At 39.5% G+C, this 19,382-nt stretch overlaps 1 protein-coding gene across 4 annotated transcripts in view; it reads left to right on the top strand.

Annotated features, from left to right (window-relative positions):
* Window positions 1-18,725, top strand: part of NRIP1 (nuclear receptor interacting protein 1) — a 79,244-nt gene extending 60,519 nt beyond the window's left edge. For 3 of the 4 annotated variants that reach the window (XM_027680872.1, XM_027680871.1, XM_027680874.1), the window contains one exon: window positions 9,911-18,725. In XM_027680872.1, coding sequence (XP_027536673.1) covers window positions 10,274-13,762 — 3,489 coding nt within the window. In that variant the 5' untranslated portion in view covers window positions 9,911-10,273 and the 3' untranslated portion in view covers window positions 13,763-18,725. Of the gene's footprint in view, window positions 1-6,784; window positions 6,800-9,910 lie in introns of those variants that run through there. The other variant, XM_027680875.1, reaches the window with a different exon arrangement.
* The last annotated feature ends 657 nt before the right edge of the window (window positions 18,726-19,382 follow it).

Raw genomic sequence — 19,382 nt, 5'->3', positions numbered from 1 at the left:
TGAAGGTGGTCAGTGTAAGGGACACTTTGGGCATATGGCTTCATAAAGGCTTAGTGAGGTTGTTGGTTTCACAGGCACTATGAGAGACGGTCCCAAATTAGCTAATATTTATGTGCAAGTATGGGGTAATAGACTTTTAATAGTTCTTTCAGATCTAATGTTGTTTTATGTAGAAAATCACACTTCAGAAATCAATCACGCATCTGTGTTGCTTTGTTTTATACAGGTTTTAATTTGGTATAACCACCTGTTTCAACTCTCTTGACAGTAATGGAACAAGTGGTAACAAATAACCTTTTTTTGCTATTTTGCAGTTATTTCTTTCATACAGCATTTATGAAAAACATACAAAGTGCTTCTTTTCCACAACTTTGTGACGGTATATTATCTTCTTAAAATGCGTATTACCTTTATCAGCATAAAATTTGATAAATTACTTTAAAGTGTATGTCCTCATATTGAGGAGTAGTTAAACTCTTCCCCTTGCCCCCTCTTCTCCCTCTCCACTGTTCCTGCCATGGCTTTGTGATAGCAAATACTGTTTTCACTGGTTTTGAGTTAGGTTGGTATTTTAATTGTTCTGATTTGATTCATGTCTAAGGTTGAGTTGCAACCCAGTTCCTTATGTTTCAGGGTCATCTCATCATCTCTGTATACATCTATGTGACTTTAATCTGAAAACACTCATAACATAAATCCCTAAGTAAAATATTAAAAAGGTTTAACACTGTGGCATAGTGATAAGATAAGGACCTTGTGTCCTTTTGTCTCTACAGGAAGTTGTGAACCTCATCTCACAAGGTTTCACTAAGGTTGGTTTTTATGTTTTATCTTTAATTTCACTTGAGTTTATTGCTGCTTTGGAGAGGAAAAAAAACCTGTAATTTTTTATTTGAATTGAACTAGTAGAGACCATCTTGCTAATGCAGATTTTTCTTTTCCCACTTAACTGTACTTATATGAACCTCTTCTGTGTCTATAACCTTTACAAACATCATCCACAATAAGCTGAAATCTCTCATTACAATAGAAGCTGTATTGTCCTTCCACTCACTTAAAAAAAAAAAACCCTAAAACACAAATCATCTGGGTCTCTAACGTGGATTTATGGGGGTTTTACATATAATGGAATGCTATGCGACTGTGATCCTGTATTTCACCTTGCTGTGGAATTACTGTGTATTTGTGTTCAGTTAGCTGAAACCTATTCTGCTGTAAAGTCTAGAAAGTGGCTCTCATTCATAACTTAACCATGAGACACTTGGTCCCAAGTGGAACACAACTATTACTGTCAATAAAATACTGTGCATTACTCTTTAGTGCTTTGTTGCACTTTGGCATCTGAAACCAGTTCTTGGTTAAAATAACATAAAGTGACTTATCCTATGATAAACCATGTAACATATAGTTTTTCCAAGAAATACACACTCTTATTGCAGTGCTATCAATAACTGCCTGTGTCTTTAGATCCCCCAAGAAGCAGAAGGTCAGAGTTGTGTGGAAGTGCATTATCTGCATGCATCGATCATAACTCAAAAGCATGATTGCCCAGAAGAAGACATTGATTTCTTTGCTGTGTATTAATCAAGTTTCATTCTTGAGGAGTTGACGTAGTGTTAAATGCATAATCAGTGATTTGTTTTGGTAGGTGTTGGAAGGAATGGGAATCTGGTTGTGACTTTCCTTTTTAATTGCTTATTTATAGGCAAGTGGTTTACCAGAGATTTGAAAGGTGCATCCTCTGTCCATCCTGTTGTATATTATCCACCCCCCTATCCTGAAAGCAAGTCATTGTATAGATTTTTGTGTGTTTTTTGCTCTTGGTCTCTTGAATAAGAAGACTCAATTGACCAAAAGCCTTTCTGCTCACTGTACTTTTGAGCCTTGATCAACACCCTTACCCAAGTTAGTTGAGATTTAGTGATACATGTTATTTCTGGACTCCTGTCCTTAATGGGTATGGGGTGGGGTATAACTTTTCTGCATCATCTTTTAGTTTCTGCCCCTTTTATCTTCAGTAGCAGAAGACAATTGAGCAGCGATTCATGGGGCAGTTTTAGATGTCAAATACTTTATTCCTTCACAAAGTGGCATTTGTAGGTTGAATGTCTATTCCTTCTCATACTACAATTAGCAAAGAGAGTGTGTTTGAGTTCATGTCTGTGTTAGCAGATCATGATCAAGAAATGAACTCGAAGATGGCCTTTACAGTACCATTAGAGAACAAAATAAAAGTGTTCTTCCAGTAGTATTTGTAAGAAGAAATCTACGTGCATGAGTCTGGCTAAGGAATTGACTGAAATTTCTATGAAACACTGTGGTGAATTGTAAGTTATATGAATAGTGTGGGGTTTTCTGCATCTAGGAGTGATTATTTCTGTGATGCTCAATTCTTCTACTTGTTAGAATAAGAAATACTTAAGGTAGGCTGACATTAGCTATTGTTTGAAGAGTGCCACAGCGTGACAGATAGCCACACGTGTGTTTTGTCTCTGAACTTTGCAGAACTTTGTAGCAGGAGATTTTAACATGCAGGCCAGATTTGGATTAAGCTGTGTACGATGCTTAAGTGTACTTGTAAACCTTGGAGAGCTGCTACTAAGGCTTTCACAAACTCAGCTTTCATGGCAATTGTCTGCCTGCCATTTCCCCCTTCCCATATGCTTACTTCAGCTGTTTTGGGCTTTTGCTTGGGCTTAAGGTGATGTTGGATGAGGGATTTTTTATGACGTAGGTGGAGTTTTTTGTTTTTCTTTTGTTTTGGCTGATTGGCTTGTTTTTTTTGTTTAGGGTTTTTTCCTTTTTTAATTTTTCTTTTCTTACTCCCCTCCTTACTGGCAGGTTTGTGAAGTAAGCTTCAAAAACACAAGTGACACGTAACTTAGGCAGAAACTTAGACCTGTGGCCTTTTGTAAGGTGTGCACTGTGTTCTAGAAGAGGCAACTGAGGTGGGTTGAGTGCCAGCATCGGATGAGTCGCAGCAGAGCAGCTCAGTGTTAAAATATCCCAGTTCTTGGGGGAGCAACCCCCATGGGGTCCCTTGCTGCTGGGCTAGGCTTACTTTGGCACTGGAGCTCCCTGGCTCCCTGCAGTGCAGACAGACCTTTTCCTCTGAGCACTGTCGCTCTCAGGTTGCTGTTGTTCGTGCTCATGCTGTCCTCTCCTAGGGGAGAGGCATCTCTCAGGGCTGGATGGGTGTTTCTTCTCAACCTGTTCCCCAGGGTTGGGTAAGTAGCCAGCACTGCTCAGAATGCTGGTTTCATGCTTTGCCACAGAGTTTGAGGCATTCCAACATCCGCGTGTCTCCTGGCGTGATGCGCAGCCTGTCTTGCCACCTCCCCGAGCAGCTCTCTGCGTGGATATGAAAATCTCTCTGACATTTCCACACCTCATTTCAGCAGACGCTGGAAATATTGTATTCCCCCTTGATATATATTGCATACCATCCCAAAGCTACTCGTCATCATGAGGTGGTATTGCATGGTCCGGGTGAGTCACAGATTCCCGGACTGGAGAATCCCATGTGAAATCTGAGGAGTGGAGGGACACTAAGATGAGGTGTCTGAAATCCCCTTTTCCACACCCCAGATGGAATGTGTAGGAACTGCCTCCCCTTCCTTATGTGCCTCTGGGGCCACTGTTAACAGCAGTAAGCAGCATTTACGTTTTAGCAGTCCCTTAAAAGCTAAAGTAAATCTAAATACTCTCTGCCAGGAGAACAATTGGGTTTTTTCTTCCGCACTCAGTTGTTGGTTCACTAACATTTCCGTCCAGTGGTCTGTCAGATCTTATTCTCACAGGAAAAACTGTGTCTTGTGCCTGCTGTGCTGTTGGTTCTGCGTTCCTGTCAATTTTATGTTACCTGGGACTTTTCGGTTAGTCGGGGTTGGTGTGCTTTTGCAAAATGGTAGATTTTGCATCTCTTTGAGCTGTTGCATCAACTGTTACGGATTTGGGTTTCTACAGTATTTTCCAAAATCCTACTGTTTAAGCTGCTAAAATAACGAGAAGGTTTTGACTGTGCTGGTTTGGGTCTGTTCCCTTCCACGTACCCCCTCCCACCCTATCCCCATACTGAAGAAAACAACACCCCTTTCTCTTTCTGAAAATTCTCTTAAGGAAGTCAGGTCAGGACTGGGTTTGGCATCACATGGATTACCAAAACTCCAGGGAAAAGGCTTTTCCATCTCATATGCTCGTGCAGAATTTGGCTGTGAAGCCGTGGCTATTGCCAATCCTGCCATTATTCCAGGGGGTGTTTCACAGAGGGAGCCGTGCTGCCGTGTTCTGTGGGATCGTGCCAACCAGGAGGGAACAGCCCTAACTTGGGATGAGGGATGCCAGCTCTGTGGTGGGGTCGGGGCCTTGGGACCCCCTCCAGAATTCCTGGCAGGAGCAGCTCATGCTGCAACATGATTCCCTGTGTGCCCTCTCCTGACCGAGCTGTTTAAAAGGGATAGGGTATCCTTCCCATATTTAAAATGTCTTTTGGAGTCAGTCAGTAGGCCTTAACGAAGGAGTGAATAACATGCCAAGCTTGGGAAGAAGCTTATTTTTGCTTTCTCAAAGTGATATCCTACCATTGCAGAAGAGGAGCCTGATTTATTTAAATAAATTAACTGTAAAAAATGGTTTCTAGATTCCCAAGTTCTTTTGAGTGCAACCATGGAATAATTCACCCACTTATTGCTGAGTTTTGCTCCCCCATCTGATCACTTTTGCTTTTTATTTTTCGGTCTTCTTCTAAATTACATTTGCAAAGGGAACCTTCAAAATGTCTTGACAGCCTGAATCAAAACTGTGAAGAGGTCTCAGCTGCTCCATTCATTTCCACAGATTTCTGACATGAAGTGTGGATTTTTGAAAGCAAAGCACTTAAAAACTTGGTTCCCTTAAAGCATGTGCTTAAGTACCATTGAAGTACCTGCACGTTTGTGCAGCTCTGTGGATTTGGTGCTAGGGATTGTTGAATCAGACCTGTTTCACTGCTCATAACCTTAACAAAAAGTGTCAACTGTGAAGTGCTTTTACCACTGCTCTGAAAGCATCCTTCCTGCTTGCTGAAATCAAAGACTTACAAATTGAGCTTCATAACAAAATAATTTAGGGACAGTAAGTCTCATTTTCCCCGCCCATGCTTAGTTCACTGCAAGATTCTGCTGCAATTTCCAGTGCATCTGGGAATTTTTTTGGAGATCTTCATTTCATTGTGTTCTGCAACATTTCACTACAGGCAACCATAAAGAAGGGGAATCACTTAAAATCTTGTGCTTTAGGTACTTACTCAGGGCTATTACTGGATCTGCTGAGCAACACACAACCTTTAATATATTTATCCTCAATTATCTTTCTGAAGTTTGCATTTATTATTACTCCATCTGGGAAACCAGGGTACAGAGGAGTAAAACCAGAAGTCAGACAGCCTGTCTGCAGCACAGTGAGTAATTGGACCCCTGGATCCCAAGCTGCCACTGTAATCACTGTACTGCATTCCTCAAATCTGTAATAATTAAAACGACTGTCTGAGCCATTGGTTGATGTGGTGGGCTGGAGCCTTTACGTTTGGGGATATGAGAACGGGAAATCAATGAGCTAGTGAGAGACTTTCTGGCTCTTCTGGTAGTAGCTGAGCATTAGAACACCAGATTTATTAAATAACTGAACATTTTTTATTTCACAGACCAGTTTGATTTTGGCTCTGCAAATTCATGTTTTGATACATCTCGACTTAAAATGAAACATAAAACTGCTACAGAAATTTAATAGTCATGAAAGAACTCTGAAATGCAGTTAATAAAAATGTTTTCTCTGTGAATCTATGCAAATCTCAACCTCAGTTAATCATTCTAACAATGTTCATGAGTTTGGTAATCTCTTTTCAAATGTTTATTTGGCCAATCTGCTAACCATTGCCAGTTTCCAAAATGAATACCTTAATGGTTGATAAAAGATTTTTTTTCTTCTATAGTCTTAATTCAAGATCATAGGAAAGACATTAATATCCAGTTTTATGGGTTATGTCTAATAAATTGTGTAACCCTCCTCAGATAATCCTAGTCTAGTATACTGTAATACTAGTCTAGTTGTTAATTTACTTTGGCATTCTGTTCCATTTAGCAAAGGGATTTAAGTAGAAATACTAGTCTGGGATATTTGAAAAATGTCTTGTGGATGTAATTTTGCTAGTTGTCAGTTCCTTACATGATGGGAACTGAATATCTGTTGGGTGAACTAGAAGTCTGCTGTTGGTTTAGAGTCTCCAGTTAGGTTTCACAGTTGAGGTTTTCATTAATTCAGAGAATTCTTTAAAAATCAAAATTGTATATTCAGGAGCAAAAAGCCATTGGCTCAGATGTTGTTCTTTAACATATTAGATGATGTATTCTCAAATTTCATTATATTTTGTGACAGTAATACTTTTTTTAAACAAAGGATCCTAAAGTTTGTTGTTGTTGTTTTAAAATCTTTGTGGTGGACAAGTATATTTGTAGTTTGAAAGCAAAGAAAAACTCCAAGAACTGCAAAAGTAGAATTAATATTCTGGACGTACGCGGTTCTGTGTATATTTTAGTATTCTCTTAGCTTCCCTATTCTGCCCACAGTTTCTCCCTAGGCACACTTTAAAAGGCTGAGGGACTGATTTCTCATGGTACGCTCCACTTGGGGAGTGTCTCACCAGGTTACAGCATTTGTGCTGTGGATTCTGCTGGTGGTTTAGTTTTGTCTGGGTAAACTTGGCTTAATGAGCTGTAACTGGTGGGTGCTCTTGGAGGTTCTGAAAGTAGTCTCTCCAAAACAAGTGGGTTACTTATTTCTTAGGTACAGAAGTCTGGAAAAAGATAGTAGAAGTTGCAACAAAGAGTGCATTTACAGTAGTTACGTGGTCAAGAAAGCACATCAGCCTATAAATTTATTTTGTCACAGTAGCTAAATATGATTTTTACATGTAGAGATTCATAGATCTTAGCAGTTGATTCAGCCCTTACTAAGAAAGAGATCTGTTGTTGTATGACTTCTCCTTTGTCTTCCTTTTGCCTTTTCTCTTTCCTCTGTTCTGGTAGTTTCTTGAATAAAATTTACTCTTGAATAAAATTAATGAAAATTTTTAACATTTCAGTGAGTCCAGAGAAGTTCTTTAGTACAGTCTCTATGTTTTTAAAAGGTTGCTGAATGGTTGCCTTAGTGTTCAGCTGAACATTCATTTGCGGAGCTGGTTTGATTTCCACATCAGCACACCTCAGATAGAAGAAAACCATATTTGGTTCAAAACTTGCTGGAAGTGCCTGGTTATGAGGCTGCCTTCAAACTCTGGAATTTACTACCTGGTTTTCCGTCACAAATAAGGTGTAGGATTAGAGACAGTTTTTTAAAAATGTAATTTTAGTTCTTGACAGATGACTTCTTCACATTTGTGTATTGAACATTAAATCATGTAAGATTTTATAATCCTGTTGCAGCACGAGATCTGATGAGGCTTTTAAGAAGGATTGCTGATGTTAAGTTTCATTCTCTTTAAAGGAGGCTTCTTTCCATCAACCCAGTTTCTGTAAAGTTATTAGTATTTCCATAGCACTGAGTAATTCAAAATAAAATTTAAAAAAAGAAGTGGCAAAACACTTCTTAGAGCAGGTATTGTATGTAAACAGTACTGGCTACAAGTGTCATCTCCTGGAACAGGCTTCTGGAGCACCTGAGGAATTTGCATAAATGCACTGTCTTTTTTGAATTACCCAAGGCTGTAATAAGTGAAGTTGGACTGAACATTGGCTTAATGGTGTATTTGTTCGGAACTTTATCTTAAAGGTGACCTGCAAGGTTTGCTTTTATCAGATAGTAAGAAATTTTTACAAAATTTCAGTTTTATTGTCTTAAATGCAAAGCAGAGCGTATCAAGTGCTACTCATTCCTTTTTAATAACCGCATGCAGTCAGCTTAATTACCTTTAGAAACATGAAAATGTGACTGCAGATAAACAAGTTTATTTTTGGAAGCTAGAAAAACATATTTTCCAGATACAGTGCATTCCCAAATATTGGAGGAAATAATTCTGACTGTGTCGATGTGACTGTTACTGGATAGTTGATGTATTCATTGGAAACCTTCATATTTAAGGATTTGTTATTTGTGATCTTAGTCTCTTTTGCATTGAAACTTTGCTAAAGCCCACCCAGAGGTGCACAGGTTTTTGAAGGAACAGTAAGATGATCAGTAACTTTCAATTAGTTGAATCCACATTTAAGTTGGTATATTTTTGAAGGAACGCTGTGGCTTCTCCAGGTAATTATGTGAAGGATGGGTAATGTAGATATGTATTTCTGAGAGAAGTACTGAGACCTCAGTAATAGCTATCAGCTTTTCATTTGATATTTAAATGCATGGCTATATGCATTTACATTACAATGCATTGCTGGGTTATTTTGTTTTGTTTTGGGGATTTTTTGAGATAGCTCAGTACTTAGTGTTTCTTTAAATGACTTAAAGACTAATAACGCGGAGTATTTGCACAGGGGGATATATGGGCTGTTAACTTCATGACTATTTAATTTTTCTTCTCATTCTTTACTTTTTTCACTGATATTTTTCTGACTTCTAGTTGCCTGTAGGTTTTGAATTAAAAAATAGCCTCTGGGAAATCAGTCATAAAATATTCATTCCGTTTAAGGAGGCGAGGATTTAATCTGTGTACATCCTTTTTAAACTTGCAAATACAGGTTTTCAATGAGCTTTTAGTCTACGAAAGCAAATTGCAGAGTAAAATATGCAGAAAGACACTTACCTTTGCTCATGTTGAATATTTATGCCAGTTTAGAACTGAATGAGGGAAGGAGGAGGCCTGTGTGGTGTAACGATCTCAGTATTGACCTGTGGTGACTGAATTGTTCCTGCTTTCATTGACCAGCCTTATAACTAAAACTGAAGAGATGCATCTTGCACAAGCACCATTGTTGTGCTTTTTGAAACAGCTTTTTATAGCACAGTGCATCATCCAAGAAAGTGTCAAGTTAGAGGTGTTCTACACTCTTTGAAAATAGCAACACTTCAAGGAAGACCTGTTTTTAGTTTTACCATTGTGTGTTTCACTGCTCATGTATAGAAAGAATGTAAAGATAAAAATCCTCAGGCAAAGGGAGGATTTTGATATCAGGATTTATATTACATCAGGAACATAAGCAACCTTTTCACCACTCCTGTCACATGATTGTTCCAATGACTTGTGGGAGTAGTTGGGTGTTGTAAGAACAACAGATTTCATCCCTATTGTGCTAACACTGGGTTTTGCAATACTGCATAGTCCTGGGGAGCAGTGTCAACTTGGTTTCTACTTTCAGCAATGTCATCTACCTGCCAAACAAAAATGTACTCATGATGCTGCCTATTCTGTTATTTGAAAACAGATTTGACATGAACCTAAATGTTGACTTTAGGCATGCCTTTTCCTATTAGTTCTCTTTTAGGGTGATGGGCTACTCGTCCTGTGTATTTGCATTTGCATAAGAAGAAAGGTTGATGCGACTGTGAAATAAAGTCCAATGTAATATTTTTTAAAACTGTATTTAGAGCAGTTCAGTGTTTTTCTTTCATGTTTGCTATTCCTTATTTTAAGCTGTAGAATAGGGAAATTCGACGAACTCTTGTAGGAGCTATGCTTATGAATAGTAAGTTTAATTTTTGTATAAAACTTTATCTCAGAATTGTTTTCACAAAGGTCTTTAAATTAGTTACCATACATTTTGCCCATTGCTTGAGTTTTAGTTTCTTCGGGAACATGGTCATTGGTTTATGTATCCTGAATCTCTACCTAAAACAATGTGTGGAGGGTTAGTTTTTTTCCTTCAAAGGAAAAGAAAAGAAGTCTCAAGCACTTTAAATTTATCCTAAATATTTTCTTTGTTTTGTGTTTTTTACTTAGGAATTTTATGTGCTTGGTGGAGATGGAAAAAGAAGAAAAGCAAGTTGGTTTCCTGGAGAAAGAAGACAGCACATACTTAATGGAACTTTATTTCTGCGGAACCATGTTTTGAGTGCTCCTCCTAGACATCGCCCGTAAATATTCTAGATATCAGCAGATTGATATGATTGGAAACCTGGCTCATCAAACAGTATACACTGGGAGAAGCCTGCTTAGAATAAGACATTTTCTATTGTTTCTGAAAGTCTGTGAGAAAACACTATAGACATCTACCTGTTTTTTTCTTAATTCTGCATCTGGATACAGCAAAGCCAGTCTTTGAAGTGAATAGAACCAGAGCCTTTTTGGAAACTTTTATTGAACATGACTCATGGAGAAGAGCTTGGCTCTGAGATGCACCAGGATTCTGTTGTTCTAACTTACCTAGAGGGATTACTAATGCATCAAGCAGCAGGAGGCTCAGGTACTGCAGTTGACAAAAAGTCTACTGGGCATAGTGGAGAGGATCAAAACTTTAAGATTTCAGGAAATATATTTCCCAGCTGTCAGAGTAATGGTCCAGTTCTTAATACAAGTACATATCGGGGATCTGGCATGCTGCACCTCAAAAAAGCAAGACTGTTGCAGTCTTCAGAAGACTGGAATGCAGCAAAGAGAAGGCGGTTGTCTGATTCCGTTGTGGATTTAGATGGGAAAAAGGAAGCTTTGTTGGCTGGCATGGTTGAAAATGTGCCTAAAGGCAAACAGGATAGCACATTACTTGCCTCTTTGCTTCAGTCATTCAGCTCTAGGCTGCAGAGTGTTGCTCTGTCACAGCAGATTAGGCAGAGCCTTAAGGAGCAAGGGTATTCCCTTAGCCACGATTCCTTACAAGTGGAGAAAGATTTAAGGTGCTATGGTGTTGCATCCAGTCACCTGAAGACTCTGCTGAAGAAGAGCAAAGCAAAAGATCAGAAGCTGGACAACAGCCTGCCCGATATAACAAAGAACCTGCCCAAAGAGAGGTTTATAGAATCCCCTCATGCAGTGCAGAGCGGACCCAAAGTGATAAATGAGCCCCTGTCATGTGCTGCGAGGTTACAAGCTGTTGCAAGCATGGTGGAGAAACGATCCAGTCCTGCTGCTTCACCGAAGCCCAGTGTAGCGTGCAGCCAGCTCGCTCTGCTCCTTTCCAGTGAAGCTCACTTGCAGCAGTACTCCAGGGAACACGCTTTAAAAGCACAAAATGCCAACCAAATCGCAAGCGAGAGACTTGCGGCCATGGCCAGATTGCAAGAGAGTGCTCAGAAGGATATGGGCCAGTTCGGTCTGGCAAAAGGAATGACAAGCCATCTCAATGGTCAGGCAGGATCATCACCCAAACCAGTTTCTAGCAAAAGCAATATGGCACCGTTTCAGAGTTCGGTGGGAGTCATGCATTCGCCTCCCAAAACCGGGGGATATAAAAGTACTTTGGAAAGGAGTAACGTGAAAACCTCTCCCAGCAATAGTTTGCTCTTGCATCTGCTGAAGAGCCAGAATACCACCAAGCATGTGAAAGGCCGTGAGCAGAGTGAGAGAGCCAGCATTTTTGAAGACAGTAGCACACCAACAACTGTTGATGAGTACTCAGACAACAACCCTAGTTTTACGGAAGACAGCAGCGATGATGAAAGCTCCCATTCTAACTGTCTTCCTATAGACCTATCCTTTAAACAGAGGACAGATAAACCAGATGCAGCTCCACCTGCATCACTGGATAACCTGACTCAGTCCTTGCTTCATAACTGGGATCCAAAAGTTTCCTGTCCAGAGAACAAGGAAGAGAAAGACACTCCGAAAGCTTCTAAGCTGAATCCCCATCAGAAAGTAACACTGCTTCAGCTGTTACTTGGGCATAAGACTGAAGAACAGGTAGACAAGAGTAATGACCCTCAGGGACCACACAGTGCAGCTGATGTGGCAAAATTCACTGTTCAGACTGGGAAAAGGACTCCTGTTACTGACAGTCCCAGTGCAAATCGAATGACTCCATTAAGCACTCCACCTTTGCTGGCTTCTACAAAAGCAGACTCTCCTATAAATCTCTCGCACCAATCTCTAACCATCAAGCGCAGCTCACCACCATATGCCTGCAGCATCCAGCCGGACAGACTGATGAATCCAGCATCCAAACATTTGATAGACCTGTCTAAAAGCAAAGAAATTCAAGGACCCAAGCTGAGCAGGAATGACAGTCCCCAGAACTCTTCGGCATTCAGTGCCAGCAAGCTGTTGCAGAACCTGGCTCAGTGCGGCATGCAGACTTCCATGTCGAGTGAAGAACAAAGAGCCAGCAAACAGCTGCTGGCAGGGAACATGGATAAACCTGTGGGCTTGATTGATAGATTGAACAGCCCTCTGCTTACGAATAAATTGAGTACACATGAAGAAAATAACAAAATATTCAGTTGTCAGCCTGCGCCCGCGGAACAAGGACTGCCGGGTTCGGAAATAGAAAATCTCCTTGAAAGGCGCACTGTCCTTCAGCTGCTTCTGGGAACTCCCAATAAAGGTAAAAGTGAAAAGAAAGAGAGGATTCTTTCAAGAGATGAAAGTTCTCAAGAACAGACAGATAAGGCTTTGAATGAGCAAATATTGACGGTGAAAATAAAAACTGAACCATCTGAAGAACCTAATGTTCCTTATAATTCAAATGCACAACAAGTAAGAGAGTGCAAGGGTAACAAATTTCAAGGTTTTGTTCATTCACTGCAGAGAAACACAGCTGCTTCTCCGGCATCCGAGGAGTTGAAATCTGAGCCTCTTTCACCTCAAGATTTCTCTTTTTCCAAAAATGGCCTTCTAAGTAGGTTGCTGAGACAGAATCAAGATAGTTACCCTGCAGATGAGCTGGACAGGAGTCACCGAAACAATGAGCTGACACACCTTGAATCCAAGAGTCTTTGCACAGTACCGAAGAAGAGGAAGCTTCACGCTGAGCCTTTGGAAAGTCCATTAAAAAAGATGAAAAGTAATGTGTCTGATGCTGCAAACAATCACGCTTCTCCTACCGAGGCGCTGTATGGGCCTTTGCTTAACCAGCAAGAACTGAAATTCAGCAGAAGTGATGCTGAATTTAAATATGGTGTAAGTCATGGTTCAAATAGTGAAACTGAAAATAGGAGTTGGTCTAGAGATAGTAAAGGCTTTAATGTGTTGAAACAGCTGCTTCTCTCAGAAAACTGTGAGAGAGATCTGTCACAACATAGGAATAACATACTAACAGAGGGCAAGAAAAAAGGAAACAAAACCAGTGCAACAATTAATAAACCTGAATTCACCATTTCTTCAGTAAGATCGTTGATGGGAAGCCCTGTGCAGCAGAATAATTGCATAGATCATAGAACATTTCAGTATCCTGTAGCAGTAAAGAGCCCTGCCAGTTCCCCCTTCCCTGAACATTTGGGGAATACGGTATCTAGACTCGAGTCTGACCAGTTTAGCATGTGTTCCATGCCCAGTGAAAAAGGGCCCATCAGATGGGTGATCACAGGCATGGACAAGAATGATTATGAGAAAGACTCTCCGAGACTGACCAAAACCAATCCGATATTGTACTACATGTTACAGAAAGGTGGCAACTCTCTTAGTAGCCAAGAAGCACATGACAAAGAGATTTGGAATGAACCTTCATTTACTGAGAGTTCAACTCATGTTACAATCAAAGAGGAGTTGCCATCTGACACAGAGCTTAAAACTCCTTTTAGTAACTTAAGAAGCCCTTACAACAGCCATATGGGGAGTAACACCTCTCATCAACATGGTGGTGTGAATGGAGAAGTGCATGGACTTCTGGAAAAAGTGCGAACAATCAAAAAAGAGCCAGAATAAACTGCAGCCTCCTCAGTGAGTTTACAATCAGCGGTTTTGAATCTTTGTTTAAAAAAAAAAAAAGAAAAAAGAAAAATGATTATCAACTTGACTACTGTATAAATTGAGCATGATTTTAAAAAAGCATGGTCTAATTGAAACATGTTTTCATTTGATAAACTTTTTATTTTTCTGGTGATGTTATTTAAAATACATGTAGATAAACTTTGCTTTACAGTAGATTGTCACAAGGAAACTAGAAAGGTTGTAATTTGTACAAGATGTTTCTGTATGTATCAGATTAAGTTATGAGTACTCTTTGATCAGAGTCTTATTTGGATCTGCAAGGTTTTGGTATAACAAAGTGTAAGCATACAGCCTAGGTGGTGGTAATGCTGCGTTTCCTCCCTCCCTGTAAAATAATCCTTATTTTTTTGAAAGCCTGAGCATAGAGACAGCGTACTTTTTTTTTTTGAATGTTTAATATGTTTTGTGACATTTTAAGAATAACTTTTAAGAAACAGAGCAGTCCGTCCAAGGTATTAGCTCGTCATATTGGAAAACCTGCGTCAGTGTTAATAATTGAAGTGCACTGAAATGTATTTTTTAGTGCTTCCAAAATTTGTATTGTTATTTTTAAATCTTGTTTGTGGTCCTGCCAGAATAGTGGTGTAAAATCTATTTTTCTTCCTTGCCCCGCTCTTGACAAATGCCTTCCTCAGAATTCTTAGCCATAGTTATGAGTTACTAGTTATGATTAAGGGTTTTTTCTAGGTTTTTATAAAAAAGGCAGATTTTCACAGGCCATGCGAGTACTGCATGAGTCCTTTTGTCGGCACATTCCTGTCACTTCCCTGCTGAAAAGGGGAAAGCCAAAATGCCTCTTGGAGTAGTGGAATTGAGAAGGCTCAGTACATGTATTTGGTGAGGAAGATGGTGGAAAGCCTGTGAAGCGGATGAGCGGAATTGTCTGTTCAGCACCATCCTGCTTCCCTGCAGAAGAACACCAACTGTGCTAAAGCAGCACATCAGGCTTCCACTCAAAGATGGAATAGGATTTTAATGAAAAATGTGTTGGCCTCTTCCTACAACCAGGGAAAAGAATCCATAATCTGCCAATATTTATTACTCTCTGAACAGCTGATGCATGGTTTAATGCATTACCCTTTCACTGCAGAAAACCTGGTTTTAGAATAATTTTCCAGGTTGCACCGAGGATAAAACTGTGGTTTTGTCATGTTCTGTAATGGATAGTGGGACACGTCTGAGAAATCCTCCTCTGCCCTTTTCCTTAATCCCCACCTGTGCTGTGATTTGTAACATCTGGCAATATCAGCCTGAGATGGGAAGAACTGAAAATTGCAGTCAAAGCTGAGACACCTTAAAAGAATTGCTGGCTGGGGAAGAGCTGTGAGGCGCCGCTTTCCTGTTAACGCTGTCAGTGTTAACTCCATTTGCAGCCCTTATTTCTCATGGGGGAGGAGGAGGACAAAATCCAGTTCAGTTCCTCTAAATTACGTGAATTATTGGCAAGCAGAAGTTTTGCTGAACTTTTTCTCCCCTGGGAAAAAAACTTGTTCTCTGTGGCTTCTTAATTTCACTGATGATCCCCTCTGCTATCAGCAAACATCTGAGTAGTTGGCTTGCACAGATAAAGCCACACAGTTTTAATTTTGACTGTCTTCACCATTGAGAACCAATGACATGACAAAACTGCTCTTTCTGTCCATCTCACGTCTGCATGGCAGAGATGAGTGATGGGGTGTTTTGCTCTTTTCCTGTCTGGTTTGGTTTCAGAGACCCTTTTCCCAGACTACTGACTTACTGAGGCAGAGCGAGCTGTTATTCCCCCTCTCATCCCTGTCCCCAGCCCAGGATCAGTTCCTCCTTTTCCCAGTGCAGTTCCTACTGAAAGGGACTTCTCCTGTCTGCCAGCTGGAAAATGCACCACTATTCTGTTTTGCCTCCCTTCCGGGGGATGCCTTCATTTAGGGAACACAAATATTTGGCAGTATCCGATATAAAACATTCCCCCTGGTTTTTATGAGAAATAACAGAGCAATTTAAAGATATATTTTTATGTTATTTCGGTGAAACATAATATATTAATGGGCTGTACAAAGCAGATTTATATTTTAAAACCTTCACACAAATCTAATATCATTTTAAATGTCATTGTTTGAAGTATAATATAAAAATAAAATTTTGTTTGTTTCTAATATTGCATTTATAAGTGGCCCAGTGACAATTTAGATGTCTCATAGACTAATCATTAATGAGATAAAGTATATTTTGGATTGACAGTGGAACTGAATTCTTTTTATATGAGTCAACCCAGCAGAAATATTAAAAAGATGGTATTTGTTCCATCCATTAAATGTCTTTTAAAGTCTTAATTGATTATTTTTCTTGAAACAATGTGTATATAGGTAGGAAATATATACAATATAGAATAATAGATGTTCCCCGGAGTAAATACAGGGTTATAATTTACTTGAAGGGCTCCACAAAAAAGTGCAGCTTGAGTGGACATGGAATAATCTGGTTAAAAAAACTTCATCAAAGTCAAGTTGAGATGAAAAATAGAGATGAGAGTCTGACCCTAAAAAAAGTAATATTGCAGTCTAGCAGTGTGCTGGCCTATGTATTTATTCTAGGGTAGTCTATTGTTATAATATATACTTTTGAACATTTAGTTTGGAAGGTTTTATAAAATGTTTAAGTTAAAATGTTAACAGTTTGACCAGTTAAGGCTTTACGTTCTTTTTAGGTGATGTTAACAAAAGGGTATTGCCATTCTCACAGACGTCAGTAAACTATAATATACAAGAATTTAAGTTTAGGACATGCCGTTCATGGAAGAATCTTGCCTCTTGCAGACATTTCAATCTCAAGCAGCAGGTAACACAAGGAAGAGGACCTTGAGAGAGGGCAGGACATGCCAAGGGAGTGCTCTCAGTCAGCTGCTAGGAGGGCAACAGTCTCCTGTATGAAATTCTCCACTGGTGTTACCCCCTCCCTAGGGAAGAGAGGTCTTCTTTAAATCTACCCCATCCACATTTACAGCCTTTAAAACCTTAGGACCAAAGGCTCTTTAATGATTTTTTGTCTCGTAGCGTGGGTGAATAAAAAGGAGTCACTAGTTTCCTTGGGGACTTTTCCACCAGAAAAGAGGGGTGCAGGAGCTGGGTTTGCTGCACCAGCAGATGGACTGGAGGGCTGGCCGTGTTTTCCCAAGCAGCTCAAATATCCACGATTTCCACCACATATGAATCGCAGACCAGGGTCATCTCTTGAATAGCACTTGGTACTCTCAGCACCTCCTATCTCCCACGGGCCATTAGACCATAGATTTGAAGGAAAATGGGGTCCTGTCAGACACTGGCAGCAGCAGCTGTGTAGGCAAAGCAGTGCAGGATTGATGGGTGCTGATGTGTGATCTCATCACCGAAGGGGCAGGGAGGGAGGGGAGAATGTATCCCAGTTGTGGCTGGGTGAGACTTGGGGGGGGGAAAGTTACCTCCACCTCACAGAGCAGTGAAGAAGTGAGTTAGGGATTTGTCTCTATACCACACTTAGGGTTGTAATTGCAGCTCCTTGGGTCTTAAACCTGAATTAACTTTACCCTCACTTAACTGGGAAGGGTTGCAGCACTTGGGTTGCTAAGTGCCTGATCTACGGGTGCGTGCACTTGGCACGTAGCACTCAAGCCAGATAGATTTGGGGATTGACTTGTAGTCAGCATGCAGATATACCTTTTCTTTTCCAGAGGGAAGTGTACAGGACTCAGATAACCAGATTTTTAGTATCTCCTCTGCCAAAGTTTGAGGAAAGGATGGGGGGTAACACATGACCACAGAATCAAAGGTGTTTTGCTGCAGGGCTTCTCTGCTGATACCACATAACCAGGAGTCTCAGTTGGAGAAGTTTCTAAATGTTATGAGATCAAAAGGGAATTCAGCCATAACTTTCACTTTTCTTAGCCATTTACTCTTAGTAACGTTTTTAAATTTTTGATTTACAAATGTTTTTAAAAGAAAGAAACGAGTGGTTTAAATTTTCCCTGTTAAATGTTGGTGAAAGTATTACAGCTCTCATTGACGTCAGTGACATGATATTACCAGTTTGTTCTCTGCCACATCTTACAGAGGAGTAAACTGGTAAGTATATATTATATATATTTATATATAATGTAAATATGTTGACTTGTTACACCTATAATATGTTGAAATTGGTTTTTAAAAGGTGATGTAAATAGTGGTTTCCTTAATGAAAAATACATATTTTGTATTGTTCTAATGCAAAGGAAAAAAAAAACCTTTTAATCTTTTTTGTTATGTATATTCCATGTATAAGTGTAAATATGATCACATAGGTTTAAAAACTTTTGCATGTATGTATACAGTTGCAAGTCTGGAAGAATGTATAGAAAAATACTTTTATTTAAAGTTGTGATTACCTGCTGCATGAAAAGTGCATGGGGGACCCTGTGCATCTGTGCGTTGGCAAAAAAAAAAATGTCTTAACAAGTCAGGTCAGTTCAAAACACAACAGTATTCCACTTCTGGACATGACTTCTGCTGTGGTATTTTAGCTTTGTGAAAGAATGTGCTTCAAATCAAAAGGGTCTGGGGAAAAAAAATGCAAAACTACTTTTAAAACATGAAGTGCTCATACAACTATAATCAGTCATGTAAGTTCAGGACTCCATTTTGCATAATTGAAATATTGTACCAGGACTATTCCATCCCTGTAAAACAAAGGAATATTGATTTTCATTGCCATACATAAGAATTTGGGATTTTGCCACAACCAGTTTTATTGTGATGTGTCTTCAGTAATTTATCTAACTGGTCTCATTTTTTTATTAGAAATTAATTTCCTCATGTGATGTCACAAAACTGTACATACTGCAGTGTGAAGTTTTTTTAAATCTTTCAGTGTTTACTTCCTGCAGAAGATTTGAATAAATGAGAAAAATGCATTGTCTTGATGGTTTTTAAATCTGCTTTATTTCATGTGTTAGTGGGCTCTTTGCATCAGTGCTGTTGATACAAATATCTGACAACAAAAATACCTCAAGAACTTAGGCACAAATAACATTCAGCAAGGCTACTGACTGGAAACGGAGAGTCATGGAGCTGGAAGTGAAACAATCTAAATCAGATTAGCAGCTTTACTTTACAAAGCTCTGTACTATTTTTTATTCAAATACCCTTCTGCTTATTAACTTGAAATCAATGACCATAAACTGGAAACCTCTGAATGGGAGTTCGCACGTGAAAATCATTTTAAATGTTGAAACATTGTTCAGGTCCTCTCTGCGGGGCAGGAAAGATCTGTTTTCCCACTACAACCTACTTTGGTCCATATCACAAAGAGGACAATTTAGTTTATTCCAGTTATGTTTGTAAGCAAACATTAAGAAAAGTGAATACAATTTGCCCATGAAACCTACAGAAAGGTTTAATAGTGCACTTGCATCATATTTTGGGGGTTTTAAGTTAGTTTAGGACATTAGTGCAAATGATGGATTGCAGTATTAGGGGTTTTTTTGCTGTTTCTCCAGAAGATTTTTGTTCCAAGATGTACAAGCACACTGCTTCTGGAGTTATACAGTTGCAGGCAAGCACTTGGGTTG

This window comes from Neopelma chrysocephalum, unplaced genomic scaffold (genome assembly GCF_003984885.1).
Source record: "Neopelma chrysocephalum unplaced genomic scaffold, ASM398488v2 Primary Assembly neopelma1_60, whole genome shotgun sequence".
NCBI lineage: Eukaryota > Metazoa > Chordata > Aves > Passeriformes > Pipridae > Neopelma > Neopelma chrysocephalum.
This window is presented reverse-complemented; position numbering and strand designations above follow the sequence as displayed.